This window comes from Lynx canadensis, chromosome B4 (genome assembly GCF_007474595.2).
Source record: "Lynx canadensis isolate LIC74 chromosome B4, mLynCan4.pri.v2, whole genome shotgun sequence".
NCBI classification, from domain to species: domain Eukaryota; kingdom Metazoa; phylum Chordata; class Mammalia; order Carnivora; family Felidae; genus Lynx; species Lynx canadensis.
This window is the reverse complement of record NC_044309.1, coordinates 40420576-40442811: the sequence shown is the minus strand read 5'-3', so window position 1 is coordinate 40442811 and position 22236 is coordinate 40420576. Positions and strand designations below refer to the sequence as shown.

Here is a 22236-nt window from a genome sequence, read left to right as displayed (position 1 = left end):
TCAGTAGATCTCACCAACTCAGTTCTCTCTTGTTTTAAGATGCTGAACTAGGTCCACTGATGTCAGTTTTTTGAGGGGGCACAAATTCAGGCCAGACAGGAGTAATGACACGGACAACAGCAGGGACAGCTCTAGTGCACCAGTCATACAAGACATGTGAGTGAAGGTGCTTTGGAGAGTGAAAATATCAGCACAGATGCTGGTTCATTGTCTGACAAGAATATTAGAAATCGGATTGGAGAAGATCCAATAAAGGAAACCTAAGAGATGTGAGAGTGGACACAGGGCCTAATATTTACATTTTTGTGTGAGGAAAGGATATCGAATTATGTTGGCATCAGAAACTATCTTTGTTTCCCATCTTCATCAATTGCTAGGTATGTGGCCCTGGGAAAATTATTTCATCTGAGACTCAGTTTTCTTACTTGAAAAATGGAAATAATAATAATATTTGACACTAACTATTATTTTATGAACCAGAGAGCATGGTGCCTACACATGGTAGATGTTTAAGAAATGTTGGTTGAAGCTCCATGAAGTCTGAGCACTTGGAGTTTTGCTTAAAGGATATGGAAGGGGAACAATGGGCAGATTTTTTCCAGAAGACCATAGTGTCCAGGCCTTTAAGCCCCCTGTGGCTGAGAATCACATTCTCCTGCCCTTTTCTGTGGTCGTCAGCACACTTCATCTCTGAAGGCTCCCTTGACCCTAGCCTCTGCTCCCAAGGAGGGAAGAAAGCTGCTAATGGACTGGTCTGCATCATACTATCACCCAGAGTTCTGCTGTTATAGCTAGACTCTGAATTGTTGAAGAGCAGGACTCTCAAAAGTCACTGGATCTTCTTTCCCCATCTGAAGAAACTAGTATTTCAGAATTTGTGTGGGGGTGAGGGCAAAGTGGGTATTGGGTCTCCCTTAATCACAAAGAAAAGAAAATATGCCTTGCTGATCTGTCCCAATGTTGCATTGATTTGTATGCAGTAAACTCTTAATATTTAATCTGTTGCTTCAAACCTGTTCCTTCCTGTTATGACTTCCAGAGTTTCTGAATTGAGCCTGATCCATTGTATAAACCCCAAGTGACTCCATACATACTGCAAAGGAATTCCACTGACTGAATTTCCTAAGTAGTTCATTTGTAAACTTGGATCTGTGGATTTTCTTTTTTTTAAACAATTTTTTAATGTTTATTTATTTTTGAGAGAGAGAGAGAGACAGTGTGAGTGGGGAAGGAGCAAAGAGAGAGAGGGAGACACAGAATCCAAGTAGGTTACAGCCTCTGAGCTGTCAGCACAGAGCCCGATGTGGGGCTTGAACTCCCCAACCGTGAGATCATGACCTGAGCTGAAGTTGGACGCTTAACTGACTGAGCCACCCAGATGCCCCGGATCTGTGGATTTTCAGGATAGATCTTAACTACCAACCGTATAGCCAACCTTCAAATGCCTCTTTTACTTTGTTCTTCAAGTCAAGCCCAGTGGTTGTGAATCTGTGAAGCCTTCATGGATCTGCTGGTGAATGTGAGTTATTCCTGCCCTGGTGCTCTATTAATGCTGCCATTAGAGTTCAACTCTGTGACACCAGCAGCGTTTGTTTTCATGGCCAGCTTCTCCACTGCATACTGTGAACTCTTAGAAGGATGACATAGTAATCTGTTCATCTTTGTTTCCTAGCAATGAACATGGTGCCCAATGTATAGAATGTGCTCAATAAATGATTGCTGGATGGGTGAATGAATGGTGAATGATGGGCATTGAGAACCTTCTTATATTCTTTCAGGGCTTTTAACTGTTTTCCTAAGCAGTACAGGCCCAGGCTGAGGAACCAGCTCACGCCCTTCTCAGCATCTCTTTCTATTTAATCATCAACCAACATTTGCAATTCTTTTTTACAACAGATACTCTCAGTGCTGAGCACAGTTGGCTTCCCTTGCCCTCAGGAGGAGGGCATCACTGGGTTGCAGCCTTGAAATAGGGGCTGATGAAATCAACAGTGATGACATACCCTTACTGTGTTTTCACATAAGCGCTTATGTTAATGGGCTGTTTGTAGTTTTTAGTAACTGCTTCCTGAGTGAGAAGACAAGCTCACATCAGTGTGTCCCTCGATAATTTCCTTGCATTGCTTCTTGTTAGTGGTTCATAAAAGGGAAAATTCTCAAGCCCTCAGGTTTTAATCCCGACTGTGTTGCTTTTACTAAGCTATCAAGAGTTGAGGGGGGAAATGCTATAATTATTTTCATTAGATTTAGACTCTCCTAACTGACTGGTTTTACACCACTTTCCTCAAAGTCCCCTGTGCAAGTTTATAGCACTAAAAACTGCTGTGTGGAGGTGTTAGCATTTATGCCCCATCTCACCTCACCATCACTAAGTGCAGTGACTTCCATTCCCACAGTTTAGAAGCTGCCTCTCTGTATCTGTTTTGTGTTTACAGCTGGTAAAAAAGGGAAGTTTGTATTTATGAAATAAATAATCTCTGAACATCTGTTGTGGGATAGGCACCACACAAAATTGTGGGGACTCAGAAATGAATCAGATATGGCCATGGTCTCAAGGGGTTTCCCATCTAGGGAGCAAGTTAGACAGACAAATAGAACAAGACTTTATGGAGTGAGGAGGTGGGTGAGGAGGTAGGACTGGGGTGTAGGAGAGTCTCCATAGAGAAGGTTAGATGTGAGTTGGATCTGAAATGTAGATGGTGATTCATTCAGCAGACAAGAAGAGAAGGATAATTACAGAGAGTAGCAGGATGTACGAAGGCTCAGAGACATGGAAAACATGGTGAGTTTGAAGAAATACAAATGGTTTTGAAATGGTTGGAAAGCAGACAAAGTTGGTCTTCAAGCATACCAGCTAAGTGTTAACGCTGAGCACAGAGCATGGGTGAGGAGATGTGTCTGTAAAAATAAATTAGGGTTAGATCACAAAGGGTTTTGAATGCCATGACAAGGATCTGTGTGTGCGTGTTTGTGTGTGTGTGTACACATGTGCACATGTGTAAGGGGAGGGTGGATATTTTCACTGAAGAATTTTAAATAAATGAGTAAAAACTATGTTCCATCAAGAGCTTTTCCACCAATCCTGGCCAATCTATTCTACCTAATGTACTATTTTTCTTCTTTAAGCACATTGTCCTGGAATGTCCTTGCTGGAAGCCATCTTGTTTAATTTAATACACTCCTCCTTGTTATTTTAACCTAAGCCCAGGTAACCAAGGCCAAGATTTTAATTGTCTCCAGCACTAGGTAGTATAGGGTTGGTGGTTATTTTAAAAGGTCCTAGAGACTAAGATGAGAAAACTGATGGAGTTTGGGCCTCGGAATGTTTCCAATCTTTCTGCTTCCAGCTCAGCATTTCTGGAGCACTTCACAGCAGGCTTTGTAAAGATTTAGTTGAAAATCAATTTATGGATTCCTCCGTAATTGGCTTGGCCAGGTTTAATCTGTTGTTGGTCAAGCCAAGCTGGCTTCTATTATGTAGTGCACTGAGGGTTCCTGGCGTTGTTCTTCTCCCAGTGGAGGCTGGCTGTTTTTAGAAGCAAATCTTGGTGTTGGTGAAGGCCGGTATCATCGTGTCCTCTGAAGTGAACCCAGAAGGACGCCCATCTGATACAGCAGTTAGGCCTTTGACTAAAAAGAAAGTCTTGGATTTGGAATTTGTATGCTAGAAGGCTATAGTTTGATATATTTTTTTCTCCCCGAGATAAACCAAAGCTTCCTATTTGTTTCTGCCTCTTTGGGTTGATTCCTAGATATGTGTAGTATGCCCCATCCAAGCAGGCAGCACCTGCAGAAATGGAGCATCTACAGAGAGTGGCTCCTCTCAGCCTAAGTACCCCAGGTAACACTGGAAGGGGGACAGCTCCACTGGCCTGTGCTGAGCCCAACCCCTTGAGGCTATCCAGTGCCGGACACACAGGCTTACATGGCAAGGAAAAAGACAAGAACCATATCATGGACTTGAGGTAATTCATGGGCACTGATAGCACTGAGCTGCCACTGGCAGTCCTTTGTGCCAACAGAAGAGAAATCGAAGGGAGCCTGTGTGTCTGGAGAGCTTATGAAGGTAAGAAAGCAAACTGTCAGGGCAACCCCTGGGAGAGGTCTCATATCTGCCTCTGGAGATGACGTGAAGGAAAGGAGAGTAAGTAGAGAGTCCTATTTTCCTATAGCCAGAAGACACTGGATGTGTAGTGCCGCTGCTAGGAGTATGGTGAGGGCAGGCTGTCTACATTTATAGTCACTCAGAAGTAACCTGCCCCTTCCTTTCCCTGTCAGTCTCCTTGCCTGACCCTTGTTGGGGCTTTGGAGAGTTTACACAGTTCTGTGAGAGGAAGTCACTTACAAGACGAAGAACATTTGCCCTGTAGAACTGAGCTCATTAGAATCAAGAAGACCAATTTAGAAGTCCATAAATAAAGACAGGTTCATATATATACACTTAAATACAGACATGCATTTTACAGGTTTTAGAAAACTAGTCTAACATCTGTTTTGCTTTCCTTGTTAATTCCACTCTCTCTGCCCCCATCCCCACCCCCAACTCTAAAGTGAATTCCTCAGCAAAGCCTGATTTAAAAGATGCCATAGACCCTGTATCTTGAACTGGCTCCCAGAGCTTGTTTTTGAAGATTTCTCTTTCCCTCCCCACCACCCCAACCCCTTTGGCCAGCCAGCTTGGCAGTCATCCTTCCAAGGGCCCAACCTTAACAAATCCGAGCTTTCTGGTGCATCTTGCCACCAACTGGCACCTGCTGGTCTCCCAGGGCCAGCTGAGAATCCAACTGGGCATCAAGGGCCATGGCAGTGACAGACTTGTATCAGCAAGAGCAATAAACCACAACTGTGGGTCTGATCAAGCTGCCAAATCAAAAGCAGTTGTGCTGGGTGAAGTTCCACGCATGTTCTCTTTCTCGAAACTTCGACCGAGTTTAGGCATATCCCTCTGTGAACGTTTATTTTTTTCTTTTTTTATTATTTTTTTAGTTTGGATCCTGTTTTTCATTCTTTATTTGGATATTCTAGAATCTTGAAGCTTGTCTGAGAGAATGAGAACCACAGCATCGTTACAAATCAGACCTGAAAGGAATTTAAACCAGTCTGTTCGGAATTTATCAATGGAGATATTGAAGTCCATTGAAACAGAGTAAATTGCCCAGAGACATACGGCTAGTGAGAAACATATCCAGGGCTAGCGGTTAGGCCTCCTGACTCTCAGTTAGTGCTTAAATTTGTGTCTGTTTGGGGCACCTGGGTGGCTCAGTCGGTTAAGCGTCCTACTTAAGCTCAGGTCATGATCTCAAGTTTGTGGGTTCAAGCCCTGTTCCATGATCTGCGCTGACAGCTCAGAGCCTGGAGCCTGCTTCAGATTCTGTTTCCCTCTCTCTCTTTCTGCTCCTTGCCTGCTTGTGTTCTCTCTCTCTCTCAAGAATAAATAAATAAACATTTTTTAAAAAAAGTTTGTGTCTGTTTAACATGTAAGTGTGCAATATACATGGCAGCCATCTGTAAGTATTGATATTTATTCCAACAAGAGTAAAAATATACGTAACAGGTAATATTACTGAACAATTATTAGGTGCCACACATTGTTCTAAGTGCTTTATTTGTACAGTATCATTTACCTTTGTGACAACCTAGGTGGGTATTATCATCCTCAATTTATAGTTGAAGTTACTAAGACACAGAAAAGTAAATAACTTGCCCTTGGTATGTACGGGTGTCCTATTAGACTGGTTTTCCTGGGGCTCAGGACTATGGGTGCTGAGCCCCTAGGGTTGGACAGAGCCCTTGCCTTTCTAGTGGGAAAGGAAGACATGTGAGTAGATCAATCACAACAGTACATGACGATGGCCGTAACAGAGGCAGGCACAAAGGTGGTGGTGCGAGGATAGAGCAGGAGGAGCAGGCTTCTCCAAAGAGATGGTATTTGAACTGTCTCGAGGGTGCATGGACATTGCTAGCTGGTGAACAAGTGCTTGTCCACAAGTGTATAGGAGCACCTGACAGGATCAGAGAGGATCCGGAGGGGCAGAAGCTCAGTGCCAGAAGCCACAGGCATGATGGCTGGGGGGAGATGTTGAGAGACAGGGCTGGAGGGTGGTCGGGAGCAGATTATAAGGTACCTGCATCCCAACATGAGTAATTTGGCCTATACCCAGTGAACACAAGGGAGCCAGCAGACATTTTCGGGAGGAGGTAAGTGACAGGATCAGACTGCTGGAGGTTCTGGGAAGACTGGTGACAAGGGAAGCAGTTAGGAGGCTCTTGAAATTGTCCAGGTGGAAGGGATGAGGAGCTGGGCTCCACATGGCCATCTGATTGGCACAAGCTGCCTCCTTTCCTTTGCTCACACTGCTTCCATGGCTTGGGATGCTCTCTTTAATCCAGGCCCACCTTTCAGGACTAAGCTTAGGTGTTTGATATGGAGGCTCTCTTGGCACACATAAAGTCTTGCAGCACATCTTTGTGTACATTTCTTTCTTCTGCTTTAACACCCAGCTCCCTGAAAGTAGGACCAGACCTTCGCCTCCTTAAATACTTGGCAAGGTGCCTGACCCTCAGTGAGCTCTCAATAAATGTGTGATGAATGAATAAACTTTCTAAATAAAGGCAGGGACTATGGGTATAGAAAGAAGAGTCCAAATTTGGGAGGTGATTTTTTTTATGTTACATCAGGGGATGGCAAACTATGTCCCATGGGCCAAATCCAGCTCAGTTTACGTACTGCCTTTGTAAGTAAAGTTTTATTGGAAGCCCATTTGTCTACGTTTTGTCTCTAGCTGCTTTCACTCTACAATGGCAGAGTTAAGTCATTGTGACAAGACTATGTGGCCTGCAAATACAAAAATATTTACTCTCTGGACCCTTGCTGAGAAAGGTGGTCAACCTGTGAGTTAGAGGACCAGGATTAGTGACTGGACATAGAGTGATGGAAAGGAGAGATTCCTTTTCTCATGTCTTCTCACTGTGCCTAATGCAGAGCTTTGCTCCTGGGTGACAGCCTTGGCTGGTGGGCCTGCAGATACTGAGAGAGAAACACCCATGACTGTGGGCAGGAGAAAAAGGGAGCCTGGGAGATCAAGGTGGGAAAGAGACCCCATAAGAAAAAGCCAAGGGGCCATAGCTGCAAGGCAAAGTTTATCTAGCTCTTACTTCTTCCCAGCGATGCTTCTCCTCCTCTTCTCTCTCGTAGTCATCCAGTTTGGCTTTGTCACCCTCTTTGTGGCCTCCTTCCCTCTGGCACCTGTGTTTGCCCTCCTCAACAATGTCATTGAAGTGCGGCTTGATGCAAAGAAGTTTGTGACTGAGCTGAGACGGCCAGATGCCGTGAGAACCAAAGATATTGGTATGTCCCCTGCTTAGAGACCATGGCAGGCCCTCTGCCTCTGTCTGTCCCCTCAGTCTCCCTGCCATGACCTGCCACCACCATCACACCACGTCTGGAATCAAGAGGGCTGGGGGAAGCCCTTGGAGGTCCTCATCCTCATATCTTCAGGCTCTGGGAGACCTTTATCCACCCCTACTTGTCCCCCTGCTTTCCAGACGGTGGAGGGGGACACCTAAGGCTTTGTAGGCAAGCCCATTTCTGGGGGACCTGGCAAACCTCCACTGGTAATGTGCCTGTGGAGCATCACCCTGAGCTGCAGCCTTGTTGTCACCGGGCCAAGGGTGGGAATGAGCCAGATGCCCTTCTTTCTGTCTTACAGGGATTTGGTTTGACATTCTCTCCGGGATCGGCAAGTTCTCTGTTATCAGCAACGTAAGTGTTAAATTCGTGACACCCTAGCCCTGTGGGAAGGGCTTTCCACAGGAGCTGAGGTCTTCAGAGCAGGATACCAGCCCTTGTTACCTCCCAGCCTTTTCCTTCTGGAGCTTTGTTAAAGGCAGCCCCCTGGTTAGTAGTGCATACGTGGTGCCATTGGCCAGAGCCGCGCTACTATATCGTTAATTTCACAGAGAGAAAGGAAGGTAATTACCCACCAGAGTGCATACCGTGACCTTAAGAGTCAAAATCTGATCTTTCCTCGGAGCCAAGAATAATGAGGAAAGAATTCCACATATCTATCCATCTCTTTCCTTTCTTTTTCTCCTCCTGAGCTAAACAATACCTGGAGCATTGCCCGGGCGGCGGTTCCTAATTACGGTTCCTCCAAGCTGTCAATGCGAAGTCCTAATTATTCCCATGGACTCTGGCACCGCGTAGGTTAAGATAGGACATGCAAGAAGGGGTGTCCTACCTGTTGTGACCTCTTTAACTGCCTTGCCAGACATGTCCACATTTCAGAGGAAATCCTGATGGGCCCAAGCCAATAGCAACTTTTGCTTCTGCCTTTTGTATGGATGGTGGCTAGGCAGGGCCTCCTGTCCTACCTCCCAAGAAAAGACCCCCAGCTTGGCACCTCCCAAGAAAGCCACCACCCATTTTCCCCTGGGAGAGAAACATTGATTCTGTGACTTGGTTGCCTATTAAGAACACATTAAAGGCCTGGAGAGGCAGGAGGAAAGGCAGAGAGAATCAGCTCACTGCACTGTGAATGTTCAACGTAGGAAGCGCACATCTTGTGGCTGAGAAATGAGGTGCAATTTGAAAACAGATCAGTAGCTCCTTTGGGGTTGTGTCTACTGGAAAAGAGGCCCTGCGTTCTAGGTACTTTCTATCATATGACAGAATGACAAGAAATCTTACTTCTCTGGGTTTCTGTCTTCTTTACCTATCTGTAAACATGAGAGAGCATAAGGTTACCCACCAAATAGGATCATTCTGGAAATTAAATGGGAAGATGAAAGGACATGTAGCAAGTGCTCAGTAAGTTGTAGCTGTGGTGATTGTAAGCACATTACTCATTCTCAAATATGGTGTGGCCATCCGCACTCATATATACATTTAGAAAACAACGCCTAAACTACATTTTTAAAAGGGCTTTAATTGTTAGTGCAGAATACAGTATAAACACCTGCCAAAAAGATTTAAGGTTTTCTTTGCAGAAAGTACCTCTACATTCAAACATGCAATCACTCACTTGGTGTTTGGTTTGCTCTGTAGACATTTATAGAACACTTAAATATGCCAGATAGTATGTTAGGTACGTGTGGTTCGATCGGGCAAGACCCGCTGCTTTCTTTGGTTGAAAGAACAACTTCCGTTACATGCTGTGCTGAAAAGTGTCAAGAGACAATGGTCAAATTGGGGGAACTGTGGACCCATATCCTTGGTATTCCTGGTTTTCTAGTGTCACTCAGAGGCAGATGTACATGGCCATTCAGTGTCCTTGCACATTGCACTTAAGTGACACTCTAATCAACGTCAGTAATTTTCTCAGAATATCTTCTACTCTGCTTTGACTTGGCTAACACCAGTGTCAATTCAGACCAGAGGTGGCTCATTCTCTCCAGAACCAAATGATCCACACTGGCTTAGCACCCTTTGCATCAGGGATTGTAATTCACCCTCCTGACAGCCACTGTCTGTGGATTCCCTTACACATAACAAAGATGGAAAAGCCGTGGGAGCTCAGAGATAAGGACTTCTGTATCAGCCAGAGCAGTGCCTCTGGATGGGGAGCCCAAGGGGCAGCAGTCTGTCAGCCAGAAGGACCCTGCTCCACCTGATAGCATCCATCCTGACCACTCCTCAAGTGCGTGTGCTCTGTCCTGCAGGCTTTTGTCATTGCCATCACCTCTGACTTCATCCCCCGTCTCGTGTACCAGTATGCCTATAGTCACAACGGGACCCTGCACGGCTTTGTCAACCACACCCTCTCCTTTTTCAACGTCAGCCAGCTGAAGGAGGGAACGCAACCAGAAAACTCACAGTTTGACCAGGAAGTTCAGTTCTGCAGGTAAAGAACTCGGGAGGAGGAGGGCAGCAGATGACCGGATGTGGTAGATCCAACTAATTATCTGGAAGATCTAGATTGATATCACTCTCCTCTCCATCTTTCTCCTGCCCTGAACCTTCCGAATAACTATAAATCAATTTCAGTGCATCAATAAATGTTTATTGAGTGCCTTTTGCTAGACACTATGGAGCAAAGAAGTATATAGCCTTGTCCTTACCATGAAGAGGTTTATGGGCTGGTTGGAAGAAATAAACAGAGCGGATAAGACATAGCAGGCTATTCAGGGATTATATCTAGTGTGGAACATGAGCACTGTGGGTGTTCAGAAGAGAGAAAGATCGGTGGGGGCTAGAATGGGAAGGGTAGGCTTCCTGGAGGGCCTGAGGAGTCTTAAGACAGAAAGAGTATGCTAGGTGGGGAGTTGGCATGGGCTAAGTCATGGGGTGGGGATGAATTTGGGGTGTTAGATGAACACTTAGGGGCTAGGTGATGTAATTAGCAAGGAGAGTGCTTAGAAGATCACAGTAAGGAATAATATAGGAAATACAATATATCAAAACTCCTAGGATAGTATAAGCCAAAGCATTGTTGAATTTGAATAGGTAGATGAAGTAGGTAATGGGAAGTCTTGAAATACTGCAGGCATTGTAACATGATGTAATAGGAAGTTACCTTTTTAGAGCCAGGAATGATAGATAAAGTGTATGCGTAGGAGAATTAATCTAGTCTCAGAGAGAAGGATGGACTAGAATTGGGATAACTCCGGAGGGTGGCTGAGTTGCTGCCGTCACCAGCCATGAACCTTGGTGAACATAGACCAGAGTGGTAGAAGGGGAAGTGAGAAGATGAGCTGTTTACTAGAATACCTGACAGCATTGGTGACAAGGGACAGAAGAGGGAGCCCAAGGCAAAGATACCTCCCAAGATTGGGCTAAAGTCAGAGGACCGGGCATGGTGGGTCCATTGACAGGGATGGGGAAGATGCTAAGAGAATCCAATTTTACAGTAAATATGATGAATTTTATTCCAATCACATCAATTAAAATAATGATAGGGAGAATGAGGTATCCCGGGTAGACGGGCTACTCGGTGCTCGGTGGTGGGAGCTCGAGTAGAGGATAGGCTCTGAGAGGTGAGGTGGGAAGAAAAAACAGAAGCCAGACCGTGAAGAATGTGGTGGGCATATGGAGGTGTGTGGACTTCATCTTAGGGCAGTGGGGAGCCACAGGGAGCAGGGATGAGATCCTACTTCTCATTAGTGTTCTCTCTGGCTGCAGTGTGAAGAGCAGTGGGTTACATGTGCAATAAAGAGATGCTCTACTCTACGGTGGAAGCAGGTGTCCAGGGAGTGGCGTCAGCATATTATCTAGATACAGCATATCACATAGGTGTACTTTAGGGCTACCTTTCCTAGATGGGTAATAACTGTTGATGGAAATCTCTGCCTCGGTATGCTCTACTCACTGCATGCTATGTGAACTTGTCTGGCCCAGGAGTTTGGGAGTGGTGGCTTAACCTGCTGATGTCTTTGTAAGCCAGGAGTCGTCAGTGGCTGTACAAAATAGAAATGAAGGAGAGTTGGGGGGGGGGCGGGATGGGGAGGAAGAGAGGGAGGGAGAGAGGATGAGAGACAAGGAGAGAAGAAGAGAGAGATTGTGAGAAACAGAGACAGCTCTAGAGCTAGCCCCAAAGCCAATGTTTAAAACTGCTTCCATGGTGGGAAATGAAAAGTTTGCCCTGGTTTTCTGGCAAATAGTGTTGGGAACTCTATGACCCTTCTTATTCTTAGCTTTCAGTGACCTCTGGAGATAAATGTGGTCAAATAAAACTGAGGTCTCGGGCTCCAGCCCAGCCTCGCCAGGGATAGAGGTATCTTAAAAATAGCAATAAAAGTTAGGACAAGTCTCCAGCTGCCCATTTGAGATGCATTCCCAGCATTTTTGGAGCAACATTTTCTTCAGGCCTCTAGCTGCTCCAGCAGGGGGCTGCTCCAGAAAGTCCGGCGACATCAGGCAGCAGGCATGATTAGTGGCTACCGACAGGGTTGAAGGGCTACCATGTCCTGTACGGTGGGTGGTGGCTCAGGCTTCTGGCTCCACTGGAAGGGAGCAGAGGGTCAGTATGGGAGAGAGCCTGGCTGGGGATCTGGGTCCGGGAGCTTGGGGAGCCTACTTGGGCATGGCCAACCCCATGGGTCTGCTTAGAGGTGCTGAACATCCAGAAACAGCATCCTTGGTGGCCCCTGCTAGGTTTCTTTGCAGGGCCCGAGTTCTTTCATATCCCAAAGTCATGTGAAAAGTCTTTGAAGGGGCAAGTTCTCTTCAGTACATGGCTGCCTCTCATCTGTTCCTCGCTGAAACCAGAAGGAGACTCAGCTTTTCCAGGTGTTGCCTTTCCTGATCTTTATCAACCACTGGATTAACGTGGTTCTCATTAGTTCCTAATTGCCTGTACTGTTTTCCCTTGTCAAAGGCCAGTTTCGGAAGGCAGTTTGAAGTAGCTCAGATGGTATGAAAATATTGTATGTAATTGTGTTTAGCATTAATATGACATTAATTTCCATCGGGACTATTAAAACAATTAACATACCGTGGTTGGAGTTGAGAGATGTATTTACTAATTGATTCATAGTGTAACTAAAACCTCATTTTTGGAAAAAGCCATTCCTGAGTGTTGATGTCTAACTCCTCTGTCTGTTACTTCGGTATGTCCTCTTCCTGCCCACGGTGATTTTGTATTACGATGAATTGTGGCAGGTGTCATGGTCACTGGTCACTCCTGCAAGTGAGGATGGTGGGGGGACATCTGAGCCAGGAGTCTCTCTTCCTTCTCCACATCTCAGTTTCCCCATCTATAAAAATGGGAACTTGGAATTAATAATCTCCAAAGATTCCTTTCTGTTTCTAAAAAATTAGTATTTCATGATACATGTAATATATTAATCTGTTCTATAGAGTCTATAAAAACTCCAAACATTACAAGCAACCTCTCTAACTCTGTCCTACCTCCACCCTAACCTCTGCCCAGTCCTGGGCACTTTTCCAACAGTAATCTCAGTCACACCTTTGTGTGAGTCTTTCTCAGACATTTCTCCATGCATCATCATCAAGTGAACTCATAGAACCTTTAGGGTGTTTCATGGCTTTGTTTTATAATAGTGAAATACATTTTGAATTCATGGGAACCTTCTTTCTTTAGGTAGTGTATAAATACAACTCAATGTGATTTTTCATAGTGTTAGAACAATCTCGATATAATCTTAAAGTAACTTAAAGCTAAGATATAATGATTTTTGTACCAGTTTCACTTACTCTGTGTGAGTCTGTCTCAGTTAACACTATAATTTAGGTCCTGAAAGCTTAGTATAAAAGTGCACGGAACAGAATATCACAGTTAATTATATTCTTTTGAAATTATGAACTTTTTTGCTATCATAGAAGTAATTCTATATACATAGGTATATACACAAAAGGGAAAGACTTTCTCCTTAGCCCCCACCCCAGTCATTGTTGAAACCATCCTGTTTATTCTCTGTGGAAGCCTCCAGAAATCACATTCACATGCATTGTCTTACTTAATTTTCACTGTGCTTTCCTTTAACATTTAATGTACGCGCACACGTGTTCATTTATTTGTGGCTGGTGGGAGAGAGCTGGAGCACTTCTCTGTACTCAGCACATTTCACTAGCCCCACTTAACAGATCCGAATGCTGAGGTTCAGAGGTAGGAAATACGTTTCATGGGGTCTTACAGTTAGTAAGTGACAGAGCCACTCCCAGGGCGCACTAGCTCATTAGACACTCTAGTTGTTTGTAATTACAAGCCTCTCATTATTATGAGACTCCAGGGAACTCTCAAAATCAATGTTAAGGCTCAGAATAAGGAGAGCCTTGGAGGGGTGAGGGTGAGAAAGGAATGGCTCCTAAAATCATACTTCCGAGCTTAAGTCCCAGCCAGCAGGTGCAGGAGGTGACCCGCTATGAAGGTCACCCAGTGCTTGGCCACTCACAGGGACTTTGGGAGACGTACTCCCTCAAACGGGGTGAAGTATCTCGTTTGGGAAGGCCTTTGAGCTGATGGGAACAGAGCAGAAGTTCTACTTCCCACAGGCCTAAGGCTTACCTATTTTGTGCCATTTCCCTGGACAGAGATCCTGAGAGAAGCCCCTTGCAGATGTGGCAGTGGCTGACTTCTCATTCATATCAGCACGATGGGAAACTTGGAGCATCTGCGCCCGAGTGCTCAGAAATCCCCCTGGAATGCCAGGGGGAGCCGGGAAGAGGGGCACATGTGCTCTGTCCTCTTAAAGAAAGAGGCGTATTCCATAATGTGCCTTCAGTCGGGGGAGAAAGAATAGCTAGTGTGTATTGGGCATGTACCTGATAGGCCAGGTGCTGTCGGGTGCTCTTCATTGACCTTTCCTCCTCATTACATGCCACCTGGGAGCTGGAGCATTGAGGCTACTCCATAGACCAGCACCATAGCCATCAGCACATTGGGTAACTTTTTAGAGGACATAGAACTAAAGTGGTAGAGAAGACATCAAGCCCTCACCTGGTGACTCCAAAGCCCATGCCTTTGCCAGTGCCGTGCCCTGGGCTTAGAAGCCAAACAGACCTAGCAGACAACCGTCACTGCTGCGGACGCAATTAAGTCCATTTTTTGTGGCCATTTCTAGTCTTAATTATCTCCTTGTTTAATTAGCGTCTTCTTGTTGCTCAGGGAAAACATTTGATAAGCTTGACTTCTTAGGATGCCACTTTAAACAATTATGAAATCTGAACCTCTATTGGAATGTAAACAACCAATCATTTACCTGGTGGCAGAGGCTTACCGAAATCATATTTTTCAAACTATGAGTCATTGTTCATTAGCAGGTTATGAAATCATCTTAGCAGATCATGGTCAGCACTTGAAAGACTAGAATAGGATAAGATAGGATAGGATAGAATCAGAAAATATCAGTGCACACAGCCAGGGTAAGCATGTTTTGTGTAATTTTTATTTCCTTGACATGTACTTATGTGTGCATTAATGTAAAATTAATGTAATGTATTTCTTAGTAATGTAGGTCACAGTTTTTTTTTAAAGTTAGCTTTGGAAAGGGAAACGTGAACAGATGCAGAACTCATTAAATTGTGTCTTGTTCTTGTCTGTGGGTAGTTTGTCCTGTCATTCCCAACAGGGCTCCCTCTAGCCCATTGGTGTAGGGGTATTTCCAAGTAAAGCTTTCTGGAAATATCTGTGTTAGTCTTTCCTCAGATCTTTGATTAAATGGATGTGCTTGTTAGCTTTTAAAAATGTCTTGGACACTCGAGGAGGGCAAAGTGATATTTCCAAAAGCTGTGGTGAGTGAGGAGCAGAAGTGGGACCAGAATTAGATTATTTATGGACTCTTTTCAGACTGGGAAAAAGAGGAGTGAGCAGTGGCCCCTACACCAAGGCCAGTGAGCAGCTGTCCCTTCCTAGATGGAGCTAGAGAACAAGACAAACAGACTTTGATTGTAGCAGGAGGGATGGGCTGGACTTGGGGAGGGATGTGCCTGTGGTACAAAATGGGCATATGTCCCGCCTCCTGAGGTCTTGGGAAGAGTAGAGAAATCCCCTTTTGCCGTGAGATCCTTTGGTGGGGGGAGCAGCAGGAGGGCGGGCGAGCCGGGGTTTTTCCCACTCCAAAGTGTCCCTGTCCTTTAAGCCATGCTCTCCCTGTCTCCCGTCAGCAAGCATAATCTGGGGTTGGCCGTGCTTCTGTCCTCAGCCATGGATGGATATGCTGAATCCTGTGGTGTTTTGCTGGGCTGCAGTTAGCTTTGCTTTTCATCCGGATGGCAAAGTGAGCCTGCAACAGCTGTGATCAGCTGTTGGAAGTGGGGGTGGGGAAGGGGCAGCTCCTGGCCTCCTGCCCAACCCTAGTTGACTGCTTAGTATCAGCCTCTGTCTCTGTTGCTGACTCTGCCGCTGTGCCTTTTTCTTTCTGGGGTGTGTGTGTGTGTGTGTGTGTGTGTGTGTGTGTGTGTGTATCTCTTTTCCTCTTCCTCTTTTTTTCCTTCTCTTCTTCTTGCATCTCTCCTTGGACAGTGGGAAGCCACTGTGCTGTTTCCTGGATATTTTAGGGCAGCTGGCTCATTCAGGGCAGGGAAGGGACAGAAAGCACCCATTTCTGAATCCCCCGCCTCAAACCGCAGCTGTTGGTGAGGTGCTTTGTGACAATAGAGAAAAGGCCTGCCTTCAGCCAGACTTGGGGTCTCACCTTGACTCTGCTTCTTGCTGGCCATGAGAGAGACCTTGGCAAGTAATTGACTTTCCCTGAGCCTCAGTTTCCTCCTGTGTCATGTGGATATCAGTGCCTGCCCAAGGATGTTGTGGTGGAGATCCAATGGGGAAAACTTCCAGTAAAGCTCCTTGCTCAGGGATTGGCACACTCTGCATGTTCCTTTGTGGCCCCTCCTCGGGCAGAGTCCCCTGCCCGCCCCTGCCTTCCTTGGCAGCCATGCACCCCACTTGGTGGCCTCATGCCACCCTATTCCTTCCCCCAGCCCGCGGCTTGTTTTGCTTTTACTCAACGTCAAAGATCTATTGAATTCCAGGGAGAAAACAGTTCCACGAAGGGTTATAATTCTTCTGGTACCAGCTCTTGTCACTTTTCCAGGCTTAGAAAAAAGTGAGTCTGAAAAAATGAGCCATTTTTAACATGAGTCATCACAGAATGGGGGTGAAAAGGCAGCGGTGAGGAAAAGCCCTAGATGGTTCCACGGGTCTGAGAAAGAGGCACGAGTTTACATCACGCACTGACATTGTGTTTCTTTTCTTTCCTTTCCTTTCTTTTTCTTTTCTTTTCCTTTTTTTGAGAGAGAGAGAGAGAAAGCATGTACGTGCACACGCATTGGGGGGATGGGGGGGAGAGAATCTCAAGCAGGCTCCCTGCCTAGCTCAGAACCCAATGCCAGGTTCTGTCTCACAACTGACCATGAGATCATGACCTGAGCTGAAATCAAGAGTTGGATGCTTAACTGACTGAGCCACTAAGGCGCTCCTGACATTTTGTTTCTTAAGCCACATGGACAGATCATAAATATGGTCAGTAGAAGAAGATACTGACCAATAGCAACTATTACTGCCACCCCCCAAATTCACTCAGCCTTGAGCTTGGTCTGAGTCAGCCTTCCTTGGGGTGCAAGAATGCAGCTACCAAGCAAGGCCAGCCCCTCTATGGCTGTGGTCCTGAAACAGCTAGCCAGAAAGGAAGCCTAGGATTGTCCACAGGTGCTTGTGTTCTCCCTGAGCCCCTGGACTTCAGAGAACTGTCCAAGGTTTCTGGGCATCTCCCTTCCCTTCTCAAGCTCATGGAGCCAACATGGATCCACTGCCTTGGGCTCCTCTGGAAGAAGAATCCAGACACCAGAGGAAGCTGTGGGGGATGTTGGAGAGAGTGTTGGAAAAAGACATATCAAGGCCAAGACTGGTTGTTTTGGACTTTGGTACTTTTATTCCATGGACACTTGTTGGCTTATTCCACGGTTGGTCAGTATTCTCTTCTACTGACCATGTTATGATCTGTCCACATGGCTTAAGTTCCACAGACATTTGTTCCTCCCTGCTTCCTGCTACTTCCCAAATTGGGGAGGCAGGGGCTTGCCTGCTGCTCTCATCCTTGAGGTTTCCCCCTGGAGAAGCACCCCCTTCCCTCCACCTCGTCCAAATCTTAACACCACATTTCTCTCTGGGCAGGTTTAAGGATTACCGAGAGCCGCCGTGGGCCCCGAACCCATATGAGTTTTCCAAACAGTACTGGTCCATTCTGTCTGCCCGTCTGGCTTTTGTCATAATCTTCCAGGTGAGTTGTTCAGATAAAGAGTAGCCAGTTAGAATCCAGGCTGCAGGGGTAAAGACCACATGGCTCTTCGCCTGCTCCTCATCTGCAGGTTTTAATGGCGCTGTGACCTAGGGGTGTCTGCATGTGGCAGGCAGAAGTGAGTGCCTCCCCAGAGGAGGCAGGAAGCACTCTTGAGAGGGCTTCCATTCATGGATGGATTTGCAGCAAGAGAATAGAACACAGAGTAAGGTTACAAGACAGATGTGGAGTAAGTTGCAGGGTGGAGATAGAGTCCCGTTCAGACGTAAGACAAGACAGGAAGTGAGAAGAGCAGTGGAAACCAGAATCTCATCCCCGATGCAGACAAACAGTCCCGCCTGGTCTCTGCAGCCCAAGAAAGGGCTCAAGTTCTGAATCATTCTTCTAGCTCTCGGCTGGCTCCCTCCTTTGTTAGAGTGCCTCAGCCCCTGAGACATCTGGCAGAGAGGGCCCCAGAGCCATCCGGCCATGCCTCGGTGAATAGCAAACTCGAGCCCCGTGATTGCTATCTCTGACAATGGCCGCAGCTCCGGTTGCACGGCAGAGATCCGCCAAGTGCGTGGCCCCAGCTCCCACTTGGGGTCCTGCCGGCCTTCAAGATCCTTTTCTCTTCCACTCCCTCAGGCTTTTATATTCCCTGAAGGCAGATCTCTGGAGGGCTCTAAGATATCTGGCTTTGCCCCTGGCCCAGGAAGTGGAGAAGCCCCTCGGCTAGTCTTTCACCTAAAGAAGATAGCCATTCTTCCTCTGGGGAGATGGGGTGGTCTGTTAGAAAAACCACTCTGATGCCCCCCTGCAGGTGTCCCCTGGCTTTCCCACAGCTCACCTGTAACATTTGTTGGCACTGTGAAAGTTGGCTTAAGAGAAGAGTGTGACTCGAAGCAGCTTTAGAGCATGAATGCACCCAGGAGCCTCTGGAAACAGCAGCTGGTCCCGGGGCCCTCCTCTGGGCCCCTGGGTGCAAGCGAGGTTCAAGGTCAAGGTGGGACTAGGTTTGGAGCCTGGAAGACAGCCATACCCTTATGATCTTGTGCCCAGATCTCAGAGCAAGCATGTGATTGGCAGGCAGAGAAGGCCACCACTGGAGCAGCATACTGGGCAGAGCATGGCCTGGGGAACTGGGTGGGGATCGGGCCATGCTGGCACTATTGTGATATATTTACCGCTTCAGTGGAAAATGCTGCAGGGTAAGGTAGTCCTGTCTTACCTGCGTTTCCAAGGGAAAGGATGGGGCTCCACAGGTGGAAGAAGGAAGCCAATTACAAGTGTGCACAGAAGCTTAGAAAGGAGAAGGGGAAGCTAGGGGCAGGGACCCTAGCTGGGCCAGTGTGACTGGCTTAGCAGGAAGAGAGAGCAGGATGAGCGTGAGGTTTGCTGAAACCAGAATTCAGCACAGAAACCAAAGGACTGGCTCTGATATGGAGGACAGAAGGCAAGCAGGAAGCAGGAGAGGAGCCGCTGGCCCAGCAGAAGCCCCGGAGAGGCCAGCAAGCTCTGCGCCCACTTCCTAGAAGGCTCTGGAGCAGGGGACCTGGAGGCTGAGAAGCCAGGCGGGAAGAACCAGAGGGGAAAAAGCAATGGGTGACACTTCTCAAGCTCCACTGCGTGCAAGGTATTGACTTACTTAATCCTTGCAACAACTCTGGGAGGCAGGTGCTGTTACTGTTCCGACCCTGCAGGACAGACACTTCTGCTCATTGGTTAAGACCACCTGCCAGTAAGTAGAAGAGCCAGAGGAACACGGAGGTATCCTGCCCCTGGATCTGTGCTCTCCACCACTGCCACCATGGCATCACACTGCCAGCTCCGCTGCTGAGACCCTCACTCTGACCCACTGGGCTGGGCCTCTCCTCGCAACCCTTCTCCTTTCTTTTTGGCAGAACCTCGTGATGTTCCTGAGTGTCCTCGTGGATTGGATGATCCCAGATATCCCCACGGACATCAGCGACCAGATCAAGAAAGAAAAGGGCCTGTTGGTGGACTTCTTCCTGAAGGAGGAGCACGAGAAACTCAAGCTGACGGACGAGCCAGCCCCAAGGAGCCTGGGAGGGGGGCGTCGGAGCAAGAGCCGGGCGGCCAGCTCAGCACCCTCGGGCCGAAGCCAGCCAGGCAGCATCGCGTCTTCTGCCTCACAGCACACCAACGTGTGAGCGAGTCGACCCCACCGCGGGGGCTGCCGCAGTGGCAGGGGACCTCACGGAGCATGCCTGTGCACCTGCATGGGAGGGCTGGCTGGCGTCTGCCAGGGCCCGGCCTCAGGGGGTCTTTGCAAAGGTGCATTTGTGCAAAGAGAGAAGGGTTAGAGCGAGCGAGCGAGCAAGCACAAGCAGGAAGAGAACTGGAGCTGCTTCTCAGAAACTTCAAGCTTAAGTTCCTTTTAGGTCCTCTTTGTATCCTTTTGGGGGATCGGCACCCCATTTTGAGTCACCCGGTGCAAGAACTGGGTATCTCTACCCCAGAGCTCCCAGGCGCCATGCACCTTCCTTGCGTTTCCTCAGGTGTCCCCTCTCATGTGGTCACAGTCTGTGAGAGGAGCAAGCCCCCCTCCTGAGCGATCCCTCTCCCTTTCCCACCAGCTCCCCAAGCAGACCCCTCTGAGTCGCTTGCAGCTGGGACTGTCACAGCCTCAGTGGGTACAAATTAAGTCACAGGGCTGATGGCTGTGGCCACAGGACTTGATGGTGAGTGGCAGAGGTCCCAACCTGAGCTTGTCTCCATGTCATGGGGATGCTTTGAGCTTGTGCAACTAACCATCACTTTATGCAGGTTCAGATTTAAAGTAATAAAATAAATCAAAACATTCTTTATAAAGATGCGTCTCCTTGTCTGTGGCTCTCTCTCTTTCTGTCACTTCATACCAATATTTATTGAGGACCAACTGCTTCCCAGATGGTCTCTGAGATGAGAGATGAGCAGAGTAGAAGAGATAAAATGTCTGACTCATGGAGCTCACTTTCTGGGGAGAGACAGGATTTTAGCTAGTAATAAGGGCTCTGGAGAAATACAAGGGATACAGGAGGCAGGAAATGTTAAAGCAGGAGACGTAAGGGGCTTACCATTTTATATACAAATCAATGACAGACCCGAGATGGTTCTGAGGTTACATCTTTCCTCCCAGAGCTGGGGGGCCAGATTTTCAAGTATAGTTGGAAGTAAAGGCCAAACACCATTCATCACCGTCCTTTGCACACTTCAGCCCCACACACTGTCCAGAAACCTGTTGCACAGTCCTCTTCCTCGGGACCCGGCCCCAGTTCCTCCCAGGTCATTCTCAGTGTCTGCATAGAAGCTTTGAGGAGGGCCACACTCCAGAGAAGACATGAGTGTTCTCATGTTTCAGCACACCTGGTAATTCGAGGGCCTGGGGTGCCGGGCTGGTCATCCTTGCCGCTCCCCATGGCTTCTGTGTCCTCCTGGCCACGTGCAGGATCGCACTGCCCTGCCAACTCTTGCTCTGGAAAGTAGCTCCTTCTTTCATGGGGACTCCAGGGCATAGATACAGCTTTAGAAGGAGCAGCAGACAATCCTGTCCCACGCCGCTCACATACCAGTAGTCCTACAATAAATTTTAACCACTTCACGCTTTAATGTTCAAACCTACCATGTTAGCCTAGATTCAAACTACAGTATTACCAAAACACTGCATCATCTTACAACAGGCTTCAGCTAACTCAGCGGGGAGGGAAGTGGCCAATAAGAGAAAAATTTCACTTCTGGGGCACTAATGACAGGGAGATTCCAGGCCCATAAAAAGGAGGAGGATGTCCCCAGGACTTCTATGGGTGTGGGTGGGGTTGGTATTTCCTGCAAGCAGTGATGGTCCATTCTGATGGTCAGGGGCCACCTCCAGCACCAAGACACCCACATTGCACGGACTGTGGCTGGCTCAGGACCCCACCTCTTTTCCTTTTTTCAAGTACACACTTTTGTACGATCAGAGAGGTGGAACTTGCACACCAAGAGTCAGATGATCTAAAAAACAAGGGGCACCTGGGTGGCTGGGTAGGTTAAGCATCCAACTCTTGATTTTGGCTCAGGTGATGATCCCAGGATTGTGGGATCAAGCCTCGAATTGGGCTCCACACTGGGCATAGAGCCTGCTTAGGATTCTCTCTCTCTCTCTCTCTCTCTCTCTCTCTCTCTTTCTCTCTCTCTCCCCCTGCTTCTCTGCCATGCACACCCTCTCTCCCCTGTTCTCACACACACACACACACACACACACACAAAAAAAAAAAAAAAACCAGAAGAAAGTGAAATCACCCACAGTCCTCAAATTTGTAATCAACATCAACAATTGCTGTGTTTCCTTCCAGACTGTCATTCCCTCTCAAGTACATCTGTATTTTTGGTTGCAAATATGCAGTATATGCTATCTTGCTTTCTTCTTCCGCTTCATGTAGCTTATCATTCCTTTTATCCCATAAGTTTGTTGTCAATTTTTTTAATGTTTATTTATTTTTGAGAAAGAGAGAGTGAGTGGAGGAGGGGCAGAGAGAGAGAGGGAGACAGAATCCTAAGCAGGCTCCAGGCTCCTAACTGTAA

At 47.1% G+C, this 22236-nt stretch overlaps 1 protein-coding gene across 1 annotated transcript in view; it reads left to right on the top strand.

Moving 5' to 3' along the window:
* Window positions 1-20480, top strand: part of ANO2 (anoctamin 2) — a 321672-nt gene extending 301192 nt beyond the window's left edge. Inside the window, exons 21-25 of the mRNA XM_032593765.1 lie at window positions 7196-7348; window positions 7710-7762; window positions 9661-9842; window positions 17571-17676; window positions 19575-20480. Of these exons, the coding sequence (XP_032449656.1) occupies window positions 7196-7348; window positions 7710-7762; window positions 9661-9842; window positions 17571-17676; window positions 19575-19844 (764 nt within the window). The 3' untranslated portion in view covers window positions 19845-20480. The remainder of the gene's footprint in view (window positions 1-7195; window positions 7349-7709; window positions 7763-9660; window positions 9843-17570; window positions 17677-19574) is intronic.
* The last annotated feature ends 1756 nt before the right edge of the window (window positions 20481-22236 follow it).